A 15,587-nucleotide genomic window follows, 5' to 3' on the forward strand; every position below is an offset into this window, starting at 1 on the left:
CTCCCTGCTTCACGGGAAGCCTGCTTCTCCCTCTCCCACTCCCCCTGCTTGAGTTCCCTCTCTCGCTGTGTCTCTCTCTGTCACATAAATAAATAAAATCTAAAAAAAAAAAAAAAAAGAAAATGTAACAGGTCTGTAGTTTTGGTGCAAAATTATAAAATTAAACATCTAGGTAACCTACTTATATACTCCTATAAAGTATTTTTTGAAGAGAGATATGCAAAGAAACTTACATACATAAAATGATATTTAAAGATTTCTTTTTCATCCTGGGAGCCAGGAATATAAAAAAAGAGCAGATACATCTAACCATAACATATTATCAGTCATCAAACAGCACAAACTTTCATCTTATGGAGTTTATCTATTGATGTTGATTTAAGCTATCATTTGTTTTATCACATGGAAACATAAGTTATATAGTCAAAAATTCAAAAATATAAGGATTTTGAACTAATGTTGATTCAAGTTGTGATGTCTTATCATATTGTCTTTTCAAAGTGCTGCCAGTTGAAAAGGAAAGCACTATGTTTGCCAATCTGTTTTTGAAATGTTTGCCAGAATTTTGGTAGTATCTTGAATAAAGATGTTTTTCTCCAGCATCCTGTAAATACATACTTACATACATACATATATACATACATACTGTTGATAATTGGTTTATGTTACACATTAAAAAAATTCCCTACTTGGGTTGCCTGGGTGGCTCAGTCGGTTAAGCGGCTGCCTTCAGCCCAGGTCATGGTCCCAGGGTCCTGGGATCGAGTCCCACATCGGGCTCTTTGCTCAGCAAGGGAGCCTGCTTCTTCCTCTCTCTCCCTCTGCTTGTGCTCTCTGTCAAATAAATAAAATCTTAAAAAAAAAAAAAAATTCCCTACTCAGGGAATATTACAATTTTTTCACTAGAATAGTTTAGAGAGAGAGAGAGAGTGAATTTAAATACTTTGTAAGAAGTATTTTTTTACTTAAGTAAAGATTATGTGTGTGTGCACAGATATGTACACACATGTGTATATACAGGCTGTATATTTAAAAATTTTTAGAGTCTACATGTGGATGTAATTTAAATCACTAACAATTTTCTTCTACAATCGGGGCATTAAGCAATTCTAATTGCACGGGATTGCTTCAAAGAAGAGTCTTTAGGTATTCTACTTAGTAGGCAGACTTTTATTCTATAGGATGTGTTTTCAAACCTAAGAAAGATACCCATTTTGCGTATCATCAATGCAAAATCCTCTTTAATTCTGTATCTATGTCTTCACTCTCTTACATTTGCCGTGGAGACATTTCAAATGGTGGTATGGTAACTGTCTCAGACTTCTTGTTAGTATCTTTCCTTTTTGGTGTCAGTTACAAGAGTGAGTGAAGTAATCTAAAAACAAATTGAAAGGCATAGTCCTCATGTAATTATAAGCAAAAGCAGGAAGGGTGTCCTTTATAACTCCTAGTATACCTAGGAGACTCGAAATTAGATGCTTTCACAAATCATTCATGCAATTTTAAATGAAATTCGTTAACAATTATTTGTTTGCTGATGTGGTGATGGGTTTTCTGTTCCACAGGTACTGGGAGATCGATGGGCGAGCATCTGTAGGTGGACCGAAGATCACTGGGTTCTTTTGCAAGACGTCCTCCTAAAATGGCAGCGTTTTACTGACGAACAGGTGAGTCATGTGGGGAAATTGCATTGGTGAAAGACATGGTGAGATCGTAAATGGGTAAAGGAAAACATACAATGATCTACTTCAGTAATTATTTATTTTCTTTTTCGGAATTGTTTGATTTCTTTCAGTGCCTTTTTAGTGCATGGCTTTCAGAAAAAGAAGATGCAGTGAACAAGATTCACACAACTGGTTTTAAGGATCAAAGTGAAGTGTTATCAAGTCTTCAGAAACTGGCTGTATGTATTTTTTAGCTTTCAAAACTTTTTTTTTTTTTTCCAAACCCAGTAGTTTACATTAACCCCATTATTTGGTCTTTTTATTCTTCCCAATCTTAAACCAAATGTTCATTGTGCTTAAATCATAGTCTATGCAATTATAGCATATTGTAAACTTTCTTAATTAAAATAGGGACAGCTCTATTATCTTAGACAGCTTGGGCTGCTATAACAAAATACCACAGACTGGGTGACTTAAACAACAGACATATATTTCTCACACTTGTGGAGGCTGGGAATGGCAGCCATGCCAGCAGATTTAGTTTTTGGTGAGGACCCCTTTCCTGATTTGCAGACTGTACCTTTTTACTTTGTGCTCCCATGGTAGAAAGAGAGGAGGGAACTTTGCGTCTTCTTCCCATTTTAAAAAAAAATTAATTTTAAAAATTGAGATATAATGGGTATGTCACATTTTATATTAGTTTCAGGAGTACAGCATAATGATTCAGTGTTTGTATATATTACAAAATGATTGCCACAATTAGTTACCATCCATCACCTCACATAGTTACAGTGCTTCTTTTTTCTTGTGATGAGAACTTTTAAGATCTATTCTCTTAACAACTTTCCAGTATGTTATTATTTTTTTAAAAGATTTTATTTATTTATTCCTGAGAGACAGAAAAAGACAGAAAGAGAGAGAGGCAGAGGGAGAAGCAGGCTCCCCAAGGAACAGGGAGCCCGATGCAGGACTCGATCCCAGGACCCTGGGATCTGAGCCAAAGGCAGACGCTTAACCATGTGAGCCACCCAGGTGCCCCCAGTATGTTATTATTAACTGCAGTACATTCCCTTTATTTATTTACTTTATCACTGAAAGTCTGTACCTTTTGAGCAACCCTCACACATTTCCTCCCCTTATAAGGGCATGAACCCCAATATGGAGACTCCACTCTCATGATCTCATCTAAACCTAATAACCTCCCAAAGGCCCCACCTCCTGATACCATCACATTTTGTGTGTGTGTATGGAGGTAGGGTTCAACATATGAATTTTGTGGGGACACAAGCATCCAGTCTATAACATTACACCCATGGATCCCCCCCGCCGCCCAGTTCATGTCTTTCTCACAAGCAAAATACATTCATTCTATCCCATGAGCCCTGGAAGTCTTAAATAGGAGAAATAGGAAAGAAGGAAGGGGTGACAGTTCCCATAAAGGTCTAAAACACAGCAAAGAAAATTCCATTAGATCTTAAGCCTCAAGAATAATCCTCTTTGGACTGATACACTGCCCTCCAGGACCACTGGAGTAACAGGATCACCTCCAGAGCTCCACAAGGTGGCCCCGCCTCTTCAGTTCCATGGGGGACCACCCATGTGGCTTCTGCAGCAGCCCTACCCACAGGATTCTCGGCAGGGGCCCCGCTCCTGAGGTACTACTGGGTGGGAGCATCCTGCCCCATGAACTGGAGATGTAGCCCTACCCTTTGAAACCCAGGAAGAGCTAGCCCCGCCATCTGGGCCTGTGGTGGGAGTGGTAGCTCTTAGGATCTCTGAATCACCTACATCATTCTTCCCTCTTCTTGAGCAGTTGCACCTCTTGGGCAGCCCGCCTTCATTCTGTCTGGTTTTCTCTGTTTCCTTTAGTCCCAGCTGGCAGTGTTTCTGTTGGTATAATTCCATCTCTCGTCCTGCCTTCTGTTGAGATGGCTGACTGGGTCTCTGGTTCCCACCCACACTAATCTTATCAAATGGTCAGTCAGCCATACACTTAGTGTTCTCTTCCGAACATATTTTCTCTCTTTTTTTTTTTTTTTTGCAATATGGATAGGCTGAGGATTTTCCAAATCTTTAAATTCTAGTGCCTTTATGCCAAATGATTATTCTTCAATTCATTTCTCTCTTCTTGCATTTTACCGTAAGCAAGAGAAATCGTGCCACTCCTTCAACACTTTGCTTAGATATCACCGCAGAGAAATATCCAGTTCCATCGCTCACAAGTCCCGCCTTCCACAAAATGCTGAACATCAACACAATTCAGCCAAGTTCTCTGCCACTTTATAACTAGGATCATCCTTTCCCCCCATTTTCAATGATAGCTTCCTCATTTGCGTCTAAGAGTTCATCAGAATGACCTCTACATCCATATTTATACCAATATTTTTGCCCATTTTAATTTATGTACTCTCTAAAAACATGGACACTTTCCAGATCTCCTCTTTTCTGCCAGAGCCCTCACCAGAATTGCCTTTAGGAGTCCTTTCATGGTAGTCTCAGCTTTTTCTACCATGCACCTCAGGACTCTCTCAGCCTCTACCCGTTACTCAGTTTCAAAGCTGTATATACATTTTTAGGTGTTTGTTACCGCAGGACCCCACTGCTTGGTACCAATTCCTGTGTTAGTCATCTCAGACTTCTATAACAAAATATCACAGACTGGATGGCTTAAACAACAGACATTTATTTCTCACACTTCTGGAAGCTCAGAAGTATGACATCAGGGTGCCAACTGGTTTGGTTCTTGGTGAGGGTCCTTTTCCTGGCTTCTAGACAGCACCTTCTAGCTGTATCCTCACATAGCAGAGATAGAGGAGGATCGGGTGTCTCTTCCTCTTCTTCTAAGGGCACTAATCCAATCATGCTGCTCTACTCTCATCTTCTCATCTAACCCTAATTACCTCCCCAAAGCCATTTCTCCTAATAATACCACAGTGGGCGCTTAAGCCCTCATTTCATGAATTTTGGAAGAATACGAACATTAATTCCATAAGATATAGACAGATTTGCAACTGTGTTTTTCAAAACGAAAATTATACTTTTGAAAAAACACAGCAAACCTGGAAGAAGATTTCAGTTAAAATAAAAAAGTAACACTAAGAATGTCCTAGAAGGCTGTAAACAATATGTAGTCCTAAAGTAATAGTCTACATCAAAAACTAATGATGTGTACTGTATGGTGACTAACATAACATAATAAAATTAAATTAAATTAAAAAAAGTAATAGTCTAAATTAAATTCTTTGAGAAATATAAGAGAAGTATAAGAGATGATTATCCTCACATAAGGGGCTTATGCCTTCATTTGGAAAACTAGAAAAAACATTAAAGCAACCCAAATGGCATTAATTATAAGTACCTGTGTGTTTTGAGAAATGAGGGAACTTTGGCAGTAAAAGGACATCAGGGAGGGCTTCAATAAGACATTTCAGTTTGAGTTGAAACTTACAGGATTAGAAAAGATTTCTAAAGCTTGTCTTCCACTGTGAACTTTATTATTTTGCTGTAAAGGAGAAGGCAGTGTAAGATTAAGAACTTAGTTTTTCTTTTTTTTTAAGATTTTATTTATTTATTTGAGAGAGAGAGAATGAACAGGGGGAGGGGCAGAGAGAGAAGAAGAGGGAGAATCTTAGGCAGACTCCCAGCTGAACACAGAGCCCTATGTGGGGCTCGATCCCAGGACCCTGAGGTCATGACCTGAGCCGAAACCAAGAGTCGGACGGTCAACTGACTGAGCCACCCAGGCGCCCCAAGAGCTTAGTTTTTCAAATAAAATATTCCGTAGTCAGTATTTCTTCTTGTTTTTTTGATAGAGTAATTCTATTAAATACTAACTTGATATTAACTCTAATTTAAAACAAAGGTCTGTTATAAATAATGTTTTATAATTTTACCTAAATGAATCTATATCTATATTGACATTATATAATATAATCAAATCATTTATTTAAAGCTAATCTTAAATAAACTTCCCCAGTTAAATTGGTACTGTTTTACCAAATATTTATTTGTATCATACATTTTTTTTGCTCCATAGTTACTAATCTTAGGTTTTTAATTTAAAATAGATTCACTAATGTATTACTTCTTATTACAAGCTAGCTTGTTATGGAAAAGAATTCATTCCTCAAAAAAAATATTTATATATGCTTTCTGGAGTGATCTGACCACTAAAGACAGATTTCAGAAAAGTCATCTCTATTTGTTTTTTTTTTTTTTTAAAGATTTTATTTATTTATTTGAGAGAGAGAATGAGATAAAGAGAGCATGAGAGGGGGGAGGGTCAGAGGGAGAAGCAGACTCCCCGCTGAGCAGGGAGCCGGATGCGGGACTCGATCCCGGGACTCCAGGATCATGACCTGAGCCGAAGGCAGTCGCTTAACCAACTGAGCCACCCAGGCGCCCAAGTCATCTCTATTTGTATCAAAAGAATGCAAAAACGTCCGTGATATATTTTTAATTTTGTTCTGCAGTTGATGGGGAGCCACTGAGAATTTGATAACAATCATAGTCGCATTTGTGGAATATTCATTGGTATGAAGGAGACCAGTTAGTAGAAGTGAACTAAGTAGCACTGGGTAGGAAGAGGAGGAATGAGACAGCTTATTTCAGAAGAAATTGAGGCCCAGGATAAAACACGTGGCATGCATAAGGTATCATAGAATATTAGTAGCAGAGTCAAACTGAGCACCAAGACATCCAGACTCAGGCCCAGCCCTGTTAAGCTATTTCAAAACTCCTCATATCATTTGATTCCTTGACAACAAAAGAACTGCAATCGAGAACTGTCATTTGGAGCGATCATGTGCTACTATGTTGACATTTTAGTGAATAAAAGACTTTACTAGCCTCAGGACCATGAAAATACTCTTCTAGCAAAGTCTCAATAATTTTCCAATATGATTAAAATTCAAATTATGTCACCTTGCTTGTGAACAAAGTGAAAATATGTTTTGTATAAGTCTTACCGTTTGATAGTTTTAGCCAATTAACAAAACCTGACAGCTGGTCTAGAATTTGAGGTAAAATTCCCCTGCTGACTCAGGCAGTGAATAAGAATTTAATGTTCATTAAAATATGTCACAATCTGAGACCCAAAACAGGTACCATCTGCCACCAGTTCCTACTACATACCTAGGTATAGATACAGTGTGCTCAAACTCTTTTATTTATAATCAGTGTAATTTGTTTTGAAATATTATCACCAATAGCCCATGGGATCTCCTCGTTTTCCTTTGAGGTGGGAACTGAGGAGTCAAGTATTTAATTTCCTCTAGATCTGTGCTTTTATCCAAACCGTGTAGACCTATTATTTTTTTATTTTTGTGTGGTCAAAACTGATTTTTTATTTGCTATAAACGATAAAAAGGAAAGGAGAGAAGAGACAGTGACCCTTATGAGGTGAATTCCAAGGCTGGTAGAATCACGTAGGCTAGCCTGGGAAGGCCCAAATTTGAAAGGAAGTGTGCAGCTCCTGTGAGGACTGGTGGTGTTTTGCAGGGAAGGGCAGCTCTGGGAAGCCTGGTGATCCATAAGCCGATGGTGTGCAGGGGATACAGGGGTACTAGGGAGTTGAGGACAGTCTCAACTGTGGCTGTGGGACACGTGGTAGCTCAACAAGTCCCTACTGATAGTTCCATTCTACCGGGACTTGATTACTTTGCCTCACCTCCTGTTACCAGCCTCAAAGAATTCATGCAAGTAGAATCAATGGTTCTCAAACTGTGATCCCCAGACTGGGATCTCATTAGGTCCTGGGACACCTGGATCTAACAACAGCTGGGAACTTGTTAGAAATGCAAATTCTTAGATCTCAGCCCAGACCTGCTAATTCATACAGACTGGCAGTAGGGCCCAGAAATCTGTATTTTAGCAAGGCTTCCACGTGACTCTGATGTTCCCTCAAGGAATTCCTGGGTCTTTTGTAAGGACACGTTCATTTTGCACTTCTCACGTTGACCAGATAGATCATGTCTGTTCTGTCTTCTTGAGCGGCTTCTTTGCTTCCTGTCTCTCCTTACTACTAGCCTGGTCTAGTTTATTGACTGTATCTTCCTGCCTATCTTGGAGGTAAGTCCAGGTGCTTGGCTTCTTTGAAAAATAAAAATACATTTCTTCTTTTAAAATCCTGGCTGTCCTCTGCCATGTGTAAGTTTTCTAGAGCTTCCTGAGTTTTCCAGAGCTCTCTGGTTCTCTGGCACTCCAAGACCTGTGATCAGTTTTTGATATGCAGAAAGACATCTATTTTATACCCTAATAATAAATAACAAATCATAGTCATTTATTATGCATACATAAAATCCAAGCATAGAAGTATTGATAGTCAAGGATAGATGGGAGAAGGTAATTCATTACTATGATTCAATGCTGTCATGGATTTCCTGTCCTCTCCTTCTATTAACTGTGGTAGAAGAGTCCTTTGGGTAGTGGGAGATCACGAAGAGAGAGAGAGAGAGAGAGAGAGAAAGAGAGACAATGAGAGGAAACATTCCCCTAACAAGAGGAAACAAACTGAACCACTCACCTGTCATCACCATTTTAGAAAAGGCAGATCTAAAATTTACTAGCTAGAAGCATTGGTACATTGTTCTTGTCATATAGATTTAGGTAAAAATATACAGATTCAATACTTCTACAATGTCATTATAATAATGTTATTACTTTACCTTGAGTCCATTTTCCCTAGTGGTATTCTTTAGTGGTGATTTGACTTTCCCCTTTATTTTTGTGATGCTCACCAAGTGCTTCTTCATTTGGCTTAATTTTAACACAGATGTCTTAGTTTCATTTGCCACTAAATCCCTTTGGGTATCCAATTAGTTTTATAGATCATCTAAGAAAAACTGTTTAGGTAACATGAAGTTACCCATAAATTTCCAACACAGATTTTTTCCTCTTCTTCAAACATAACTCTCAGATCCTTGTTCTAAAATGTTTCCAAATCGTTACCCATTTAGCTTAAACAATGGTGCACCTCTGAGCCTTACACATAGAGCTATTTAAAGTAGCTTCTTAAACCCTGAGAAAGTAAGCCAAAGAGGATTGTATATACATCTTTATATTTTTAAATGTATTTAAAATGTCTTTCATTCTATCATAACTTCTTCCAAAAAAAAACTTGAGATGGCTTGCAATGAAACAAACGGATGCCAAAAGTTAAAAGAAGAAAAGAAAAATGAGATGTCATGAAGGGATTGGAGGAATCTACAAATTTAAATTTGGGTCCCAGCTCTAGCCAGGGAGCTGAACTATTGTTTTACTATTAGTCCAAGTGCGCATTTAAATTTGATGGAGGGCAGTCTGTGAATTAAACGAACAAAATCAATATACAAAACCAATGTATTACTAAGTTCCCACATTGAAAGTTTATTTTGGTATGAATTCTCCTTAGAAATCTTAACTCATATTTTGATTTATTGCATTCTTTCAAACTGAGAAAAAATAGTGGAAAAAAAAACCTTAATTGCTGAGGAAAAATAGGAAAGAACTTCACAACTAGCTTTTATATCTTAAAAATAGCATGCACTAAGAATCCAATGTAAAGTACACCAGGTAAAGCAGATTCTGAATAAAGGGTGAGCTAATTGAAGGAGACACCAGAGCCTTCTGCAACTCAGAGCTATCAGTGCAGTTGGCACGCCCAAATGAGCTACATAAAGTATCCTTTGATTTCTTTGTGTGTATGACACTTCAGTTCATAAGCAATCGGTACATATGTTTCATGATAATTTTTTTGCCATGTGTAATATCAATTGTTCTTGAATTCGCAATTGTTTTGGAAAGACAGGTCTCACTGTTTAGTTTATGTTTATTGTACTTGCTATTGCCAGAAAGAGGGGATTGCAAAGGGACTGTAAAATAATTTTCTCCTTTCTTTCTTCTTATTCTGTGTCTACAAGTTAAGTCAGGGACTATTATTTGGGAGCTGGAAATTGGATTTTCCAAAGTGCAGAGTAACCTTAATGGATAAAATGAAAGAATAAGCTGTCCTGATCTACTGATTTCATACAAGCCACTTTGTTTATTCATTCCATAGCAACCAGAGGGCATGTGTGACTCCTCATAACTCACAGGAACTTTGAAAATATGAATGTTATAAAAATTACTCCATAAAACACATATGAAAACATGCAAAGTGATTCCAAAGGATTTGTGTCACACTCAATTACTTAGTTCTATTACTTAATGGGCTTTAAAATTAGCTTTAGAAGATAATTACTCAGATAGCCAAATGTTAATTGAATAACAGATGCTAAAAAAAATTTAAAAGTCAGTAAACTGCCCTTTGAGCAACACTACTTTTTTACTTGGAAGTCCCTTAAATATTTTTAAATAGCTCTTAAGTTTCTCTACTAGGTGTTTATGCTACATCTGACTTTTTATTTTTTTTTTCCTTCACGCTTCTTGGGAAGATTATTTGGATTACAATTTTCTACTTATATTCTTATGGGCTCTTGATCCTTTGCAGGCACGATTACAATCTTATCTATACAAATGAGAAAATACATGCAAAAGCAATATGAACTGTAGTGTTTTAGAAAATGTAACCTAGGCTTATTACATGTTCTTTCCTGTTTTAACAGGCCTTAAAAACAGATCTAGAAAAGAAGAAGCAAACTATGGACAAACTCTGCTCACTCAACCAAGATCTTCTTTCAACACTGAAAAACACATTGGTAGCCCAAAAGATGGAAGCATGGCTGGACAACTTTGCCCAGCGCTGGGATAATTTAGTCCAAAAACTTGAAAAAAGTTCAGCACAGGTTAGTGATACTAATTACCCTGTAATAAGTCATCCTTTAGATTTTTGAAATTTTCATTAAGAGAGCAGTGTTATAACCCTACAAAATATATCACTGGACTAGTCCTTGTCAAGTATTCCGTTGAATAAAAGCATGGGTCTCTTGGTTGTCTTGATATTGGGGAATGTGGGAGAGGTGAAGGAGTGAGTGCTAACTGACTGAACTAGTTACTGTCTTAGAGTGCAGCCCCTTCCAGTTCAGTGGGAATGAGGATGGGAGTGACTTAGAGCAACTGGACCAAGTTCTTGGGGACTATGTCTCACAACCTAAGCCCAAATCCTAGATTTCTAGAAACTGGAGGGCCATTCATTGGTCCCTCCATTTTATATATGAGAAAAATGAAACATAGGGAGGAAAAATGAATTGTCCAAATGAAGTTAGTGATAGGAGCACGGTTAGGGCTCAGGTCCTTTGATTTCATGGAAGACCTCATTCTATTACTTCAAGTAAGGATCTAATCATTGGATGTTCTTTCTGCCACAGACAGTTGATTCATAACACAAACACATAGACTGTGGATTAGGAAAGCATCTGTGTTCCATTTGTAGTGTCATCATGTGGTTTTATGTTAAGCATTTTAAAAGTTTTGGTAATTTAAAGAAAATGGGGTAGTTTTAAAGTAGAAACTTTTATTATCTGATATTATTAGATGGTGGAATCATGGCTCATCATTCAAAATACTAACATTATATATAATAGTATTTAACATATTCTGCCATATTATTTTCCATTACAGAAGCTAACCTTTACTAATCAGTCGCAATTCATGGCTCAATGCACCATGTGTACATCTCTATTAAAGCAGTGACCACAATCAGTAGCTTTAGGCAGTTATCTCCTTTGTTATGAGACAATGCAGGGAATTTGTCTTCTTGACACTTGACATCTGATGAGTAGCACTTAGGAAATGTTTGTTGAAAGAAGCAATGAAGTTTAAAGTATTGCATCCAGAAATATAATTTAAGAAAACAGGATCAAGCAACTTGTATGATTTTCAATCACACTTCAACCTCCCTTCTGAAATTAAATTCATACTTAAAATTTTAAATTTGAAGGAATATAAATTGTAATTATTTCCTATGCAGTCATTGGACATAAATAAAAATTGTTTGTTTTCCACTGAGTATATTTTTATCAGTTGCTTGATCTAATAGTGATTTTAAAACCACATCATGATTCATCTTGTTGTATATGATCTGGCCATGGTTACTTTGCCTTAACACTGGCATTTATGTAATAAACTTTGAGGCATTAGAAAATTTGATACTTTTCAAACCATCAGTGATATCATTCCAGTATGTACCCATTGGTTCCATAGATTATTGCTGCTGTAAAATGGTCACTTAACCATGTTCAGAAGGATTAGCATTGCCTTACAAAGAAAGTTATTTAGAAATGCATCCCTTTAAAAGGGTATATTTATGGAGATGTAACTGTTACCAGTAAGTCATGCTTTTGTTCACTTGCATTATATACAGTGGTTTTCAAACTTGTATCTGCATAATAATCACCTGGGAAACTGATTAAAATGCTTGGTTCTGGATCTCATGCTCAGAGACTCTCATTCAGTAAACCAGTAATCTGCTTGCAGCCTTTGATAGAGTCTACAGAACATATTTTTAAAAAACATTGAATTAACAAGACAGTGGCATATGTGTCCATCCCCACATTGTGGGTTTTTCCACAGTGCTGCCTTAAATGGGGAAAATAGAGACCTTCCTATCAATGCTGTATTTAAATATACTCGCTTTCTTGGAATGAGCCTACTTTTTAAGGAGCGTTGTATATATCATCAAAACGTTACTGATTTGTTATTCTAGTTGGTAAAAACAACAACAACAACAGCTTAGAAACTTTATTTTTACTGGTCTAAAATTATAAGACTACCACCCAGGGCACTTACTCACCTTCCTATTTTTGAGCTTTTCAAAACCTGTAATAAAACACTACTAGCTCTGATGTCCAACATACAGTATGACATGTATCCACTGTATTTGCCCATTGGGATGTGATGAGGATAAAATAAAGTCATAGACATGAAAGCATTTTGGGGAAAAAAAGAACTCTGGAGCTCTTGATATACAGAGCATACTGTTTAGTGAGTCTGGAGGGCTTTTCTAGTTCAGTATCATTTTTAAAATTTTTATTTTCACACATTTATGCACTACTATACCAGATTAGAAGCAGGTAAGTAGACATATTAGGCAAGTTGCTTTTTAGAATACTAAGCTTCAGCTTTTCTACAGTTCATATTTCAGGTTTTGTTCATTGTTTTTTTTTTTTTTTTTTCCCCAAAAGGAACTATCATAGCCCCAATCTAAAACATTGCTGGGGTGGGTTGGGACTCTTAGAAAGATAAAAACAAAGCTACCCGAGGACAGAGTAATGAAAAGGAGATAGAGAGAACCATGAAATAGTATCTTATACCTAAAAAAAGCCCTAGATTTTCTTTCTTAAATGTAAAATTGAACTTGATCAAAATTACATGGGAAAAAGCCCAAGAATATTGAGGGCAAGGTTCTGACTTTGAAGAACAAAGCTCTCTTGTATGCACACTTTCCGGTATGTTTGCGGGGGCGGGGGGAGGATGTGAGAATCTGTCCCATTAATGATACAGTATTGCAATCTCCTAAAAATTCTTTTAAGTGATTGGTTTAAAGAATGAGCAAAATCTGGTAATGGTTAAAATCCAGTAGGATATAGGAATTATGGCCGAGATGACAAGGCATCCGATTGTGCTCTTATAAGGAACATTGTGTGCCTGAATTTTTGACTGCTATTCAGGTCAAACCTTTGAGGGATTTTGACCTTTTGAAACAGTAGCATGGCAAGAGATCAAAATATGGAAAAAATCAGCTGTGAGGCTGTTCTCTTGCATTTCAAAGTCAAGGTTGGCTTGAATAATACCTGGACACAAGCTGAGGATGCTTAAGTTGATGAGAAGGCAGAGTAAGAAAATAGAAATACTTTGTTTCCAAAAGTTAGGAAGAATAATAACCCTTGCTATGTGGATGCTTCAGTTGAGAAAAGAAAACAAATCAAACATACTCTGGATTGACTTATTTAAAAACTCAAATGACCCTCTGTGTCCTCTAAATCTTTTATAAATATGCTTGTTGAAATTTACAGGTTTTTTTTTCTTTTTTTTTTTTAAAGATTTTATTTATTTATTTGACAGAGAGATAGAGAGCACAAGTAGGCAGAGAGGCAGGCAGAGGGAGAGGGAGAAGCAGACTCTCCACCGAGCAGGGAGCCCGACGTGGGGCTCGATCCCAGGACCCTGGGATCATGACCTGAGCCGAAGGCAGCCACTCAACCGACTGAGCCACCCAGGTGCCCCCACAGTTTTTTTTTCTAAATGCTTGTAATTTTATGTAATTTTATCTTGATTATAGTTAGGAAATAGGATAGTCAGAAATTAATTATAGGTAATACTTTAAAGTTACACATAATTTTAGCGATTTGAAACAATCTTTTCCCCCATTTAACTGAAACCATATATACTGTGGAAAGGGTATAATATTCATGTGCTTTATAATTTATTATGGTATTTTATATTAAACTTGGCATTAGGTGTTTAAATGTAAAAATATATCTATCTAGATGAGCTCCGAAGTTCTGTAGTTTTGTCATTGTTTAGTAGAGTAAATTATTTTCTTTGCCAGGAGTAAGGGGCATTTTATGGCACATGTAAGTTTATACATGTCATTTCCATTTCCTGAATATTTTGCTATGTTTCTCTTGACCATTTTTGCAATGTTCTGAACTATAAGCCCAGATATCTTAAAGCTAAAATTAATGTGCCCAGAATCCTCCTCTCCTTGAACATGAGAGTACATGTTTATGTTGTATATTTCTCTATCTATAGTCACAGATGCTGAAAGAGAGAAAGTGATCATTATGTATGTATTTATCTATTCTATATCATTGATGTCCTGCTGAGAGTTTTTAAACTCTTGCCAGACATGGTTGTAGTGTAAAACACGGTTGAAGATAATAAGCCAGGATTTTTAGTAATACCAGAAATGCAAATACAGAGATGCAAAGGTATTAAGATGAATATTTCTTTATTTGCCTTTCAAGCAATGTTTTAAGCAGACTCCCTGCTGAGCATGGAGTCCAATGTGGGGCTCAATCCCAGGACCCTGAGATCATGACCTGAGCCGAAACCAAGAGTCAGACACTTAACTGAGCCACCCAGGCACCCCTGCCAATGATTTTAATTAAAAATACTCTAAAGCCTTTCTGTTGAAAACCCCTTTTCCTTGGTTACTGAAAGTTCTCCAAGCCTAATCAGCCTGATGCCAATTTAAAAAAATGGTTTTATAAAACCTAGAATTAAAATAAAATCCCTTGATTTATTTTAGGTTTCTGTCTTTTTCAAGGACTATCACTACATCAAAAACTAATGACGTATTGTATGGTGACATAACATAATAAAATTACATTAAATTAAAAAAAAGGACTATTTAAATTCATGGACTAACCATCTTGAATTTTAGAACATCTTTTAGTTAATAGCTTAGGTTAAAGGTTTTATTAGAAAATTTCCAAGTAAATTAACTGTATCCTTTTCCTGCCTCCAACTAAAGTAGATGTTTGAGAATGGGCCTTGCATATCAATGTAATAGTTTTTATTTTATAATTCATTATCTACAACAACATAAAATGCTGCAGGCACTGAAAATTTAAGAGACAAGAGCTGAGTTAATTATTGGACACTCTCATTTCTTATTTATAAAATGGAAAGTCTGGGCTAGGAAGATCTCCATAGTGTCCTTCCAGTTCTCAATGCCTGTGATATGTTTCTCTTTGCTTAAAATTTTATATAAAACTCTGAAATAATTGGTGAAGTGATTCCAACTATCTCTGCTATATCAATCTGAGAGTCAGCTGGAAGATGATAATGAAAATAAAAATCTCGGGGCGCCTGGGTGGCTCAGTCGTTAAGCGTCTGCCTTCGGCTCAGGTCATGATCCCAGGGTCCTGGGATCGAGCCCCGCATCGGGCTCCCTGCTCTGCGGGAAGCCTGCTTCTCTCTCTCCCACTCCCCCTGCTTGTGTTCCCTCTCTCGCTGTGTCTCTCTCTGTCAAATAAATAAATAAAATCTTTAAAAAAAAAA

The 15,587-nt window shown here is 36.9% G+C and overlaps 1 protein-coding gene across 1 annotated transcript in view; it reads left to right on the forward strand.

Moving 5' to 3' along the window:
* DMD (dystrophin) overlaps positions 1–15,587 on the forward strand; it is a 1,845,074-nt gene that overhangs the window by 531,302 nt on the left and 1,298,185 nt on the right. Inside the window, exons 14-16 of the mRNA XM_081807964.1 lie at positions 1,566–1,667; positions 1,796–1,903; positions 10,247–10,426. Of these exons, the coding sequence (XP_081664090.1) occupies positions 1,566–1,667; positions 1,796–1,903; positions 10,247–10,426 (390 nt within the window). The remainder of the gene's footprint in view (positions 1–1,565; positions 1,668–1,795; positions 1,904–10,246; positions 10,427–15,587) is intronic.

This window comes from Leptonychotes weddellii, chromosome X, assembly GCF_054177405.1.
Source record: "Leptonychotes weddellii isolate Sample4059 chromosome X, ASM5417740v2, whole genome shotgun sequence".
NCBI lineage: Eukaryota > Metazoa > Chordata > Mammalia > Carnivora > Phocidae > Leptonychotes > Leptonychotes weddellii.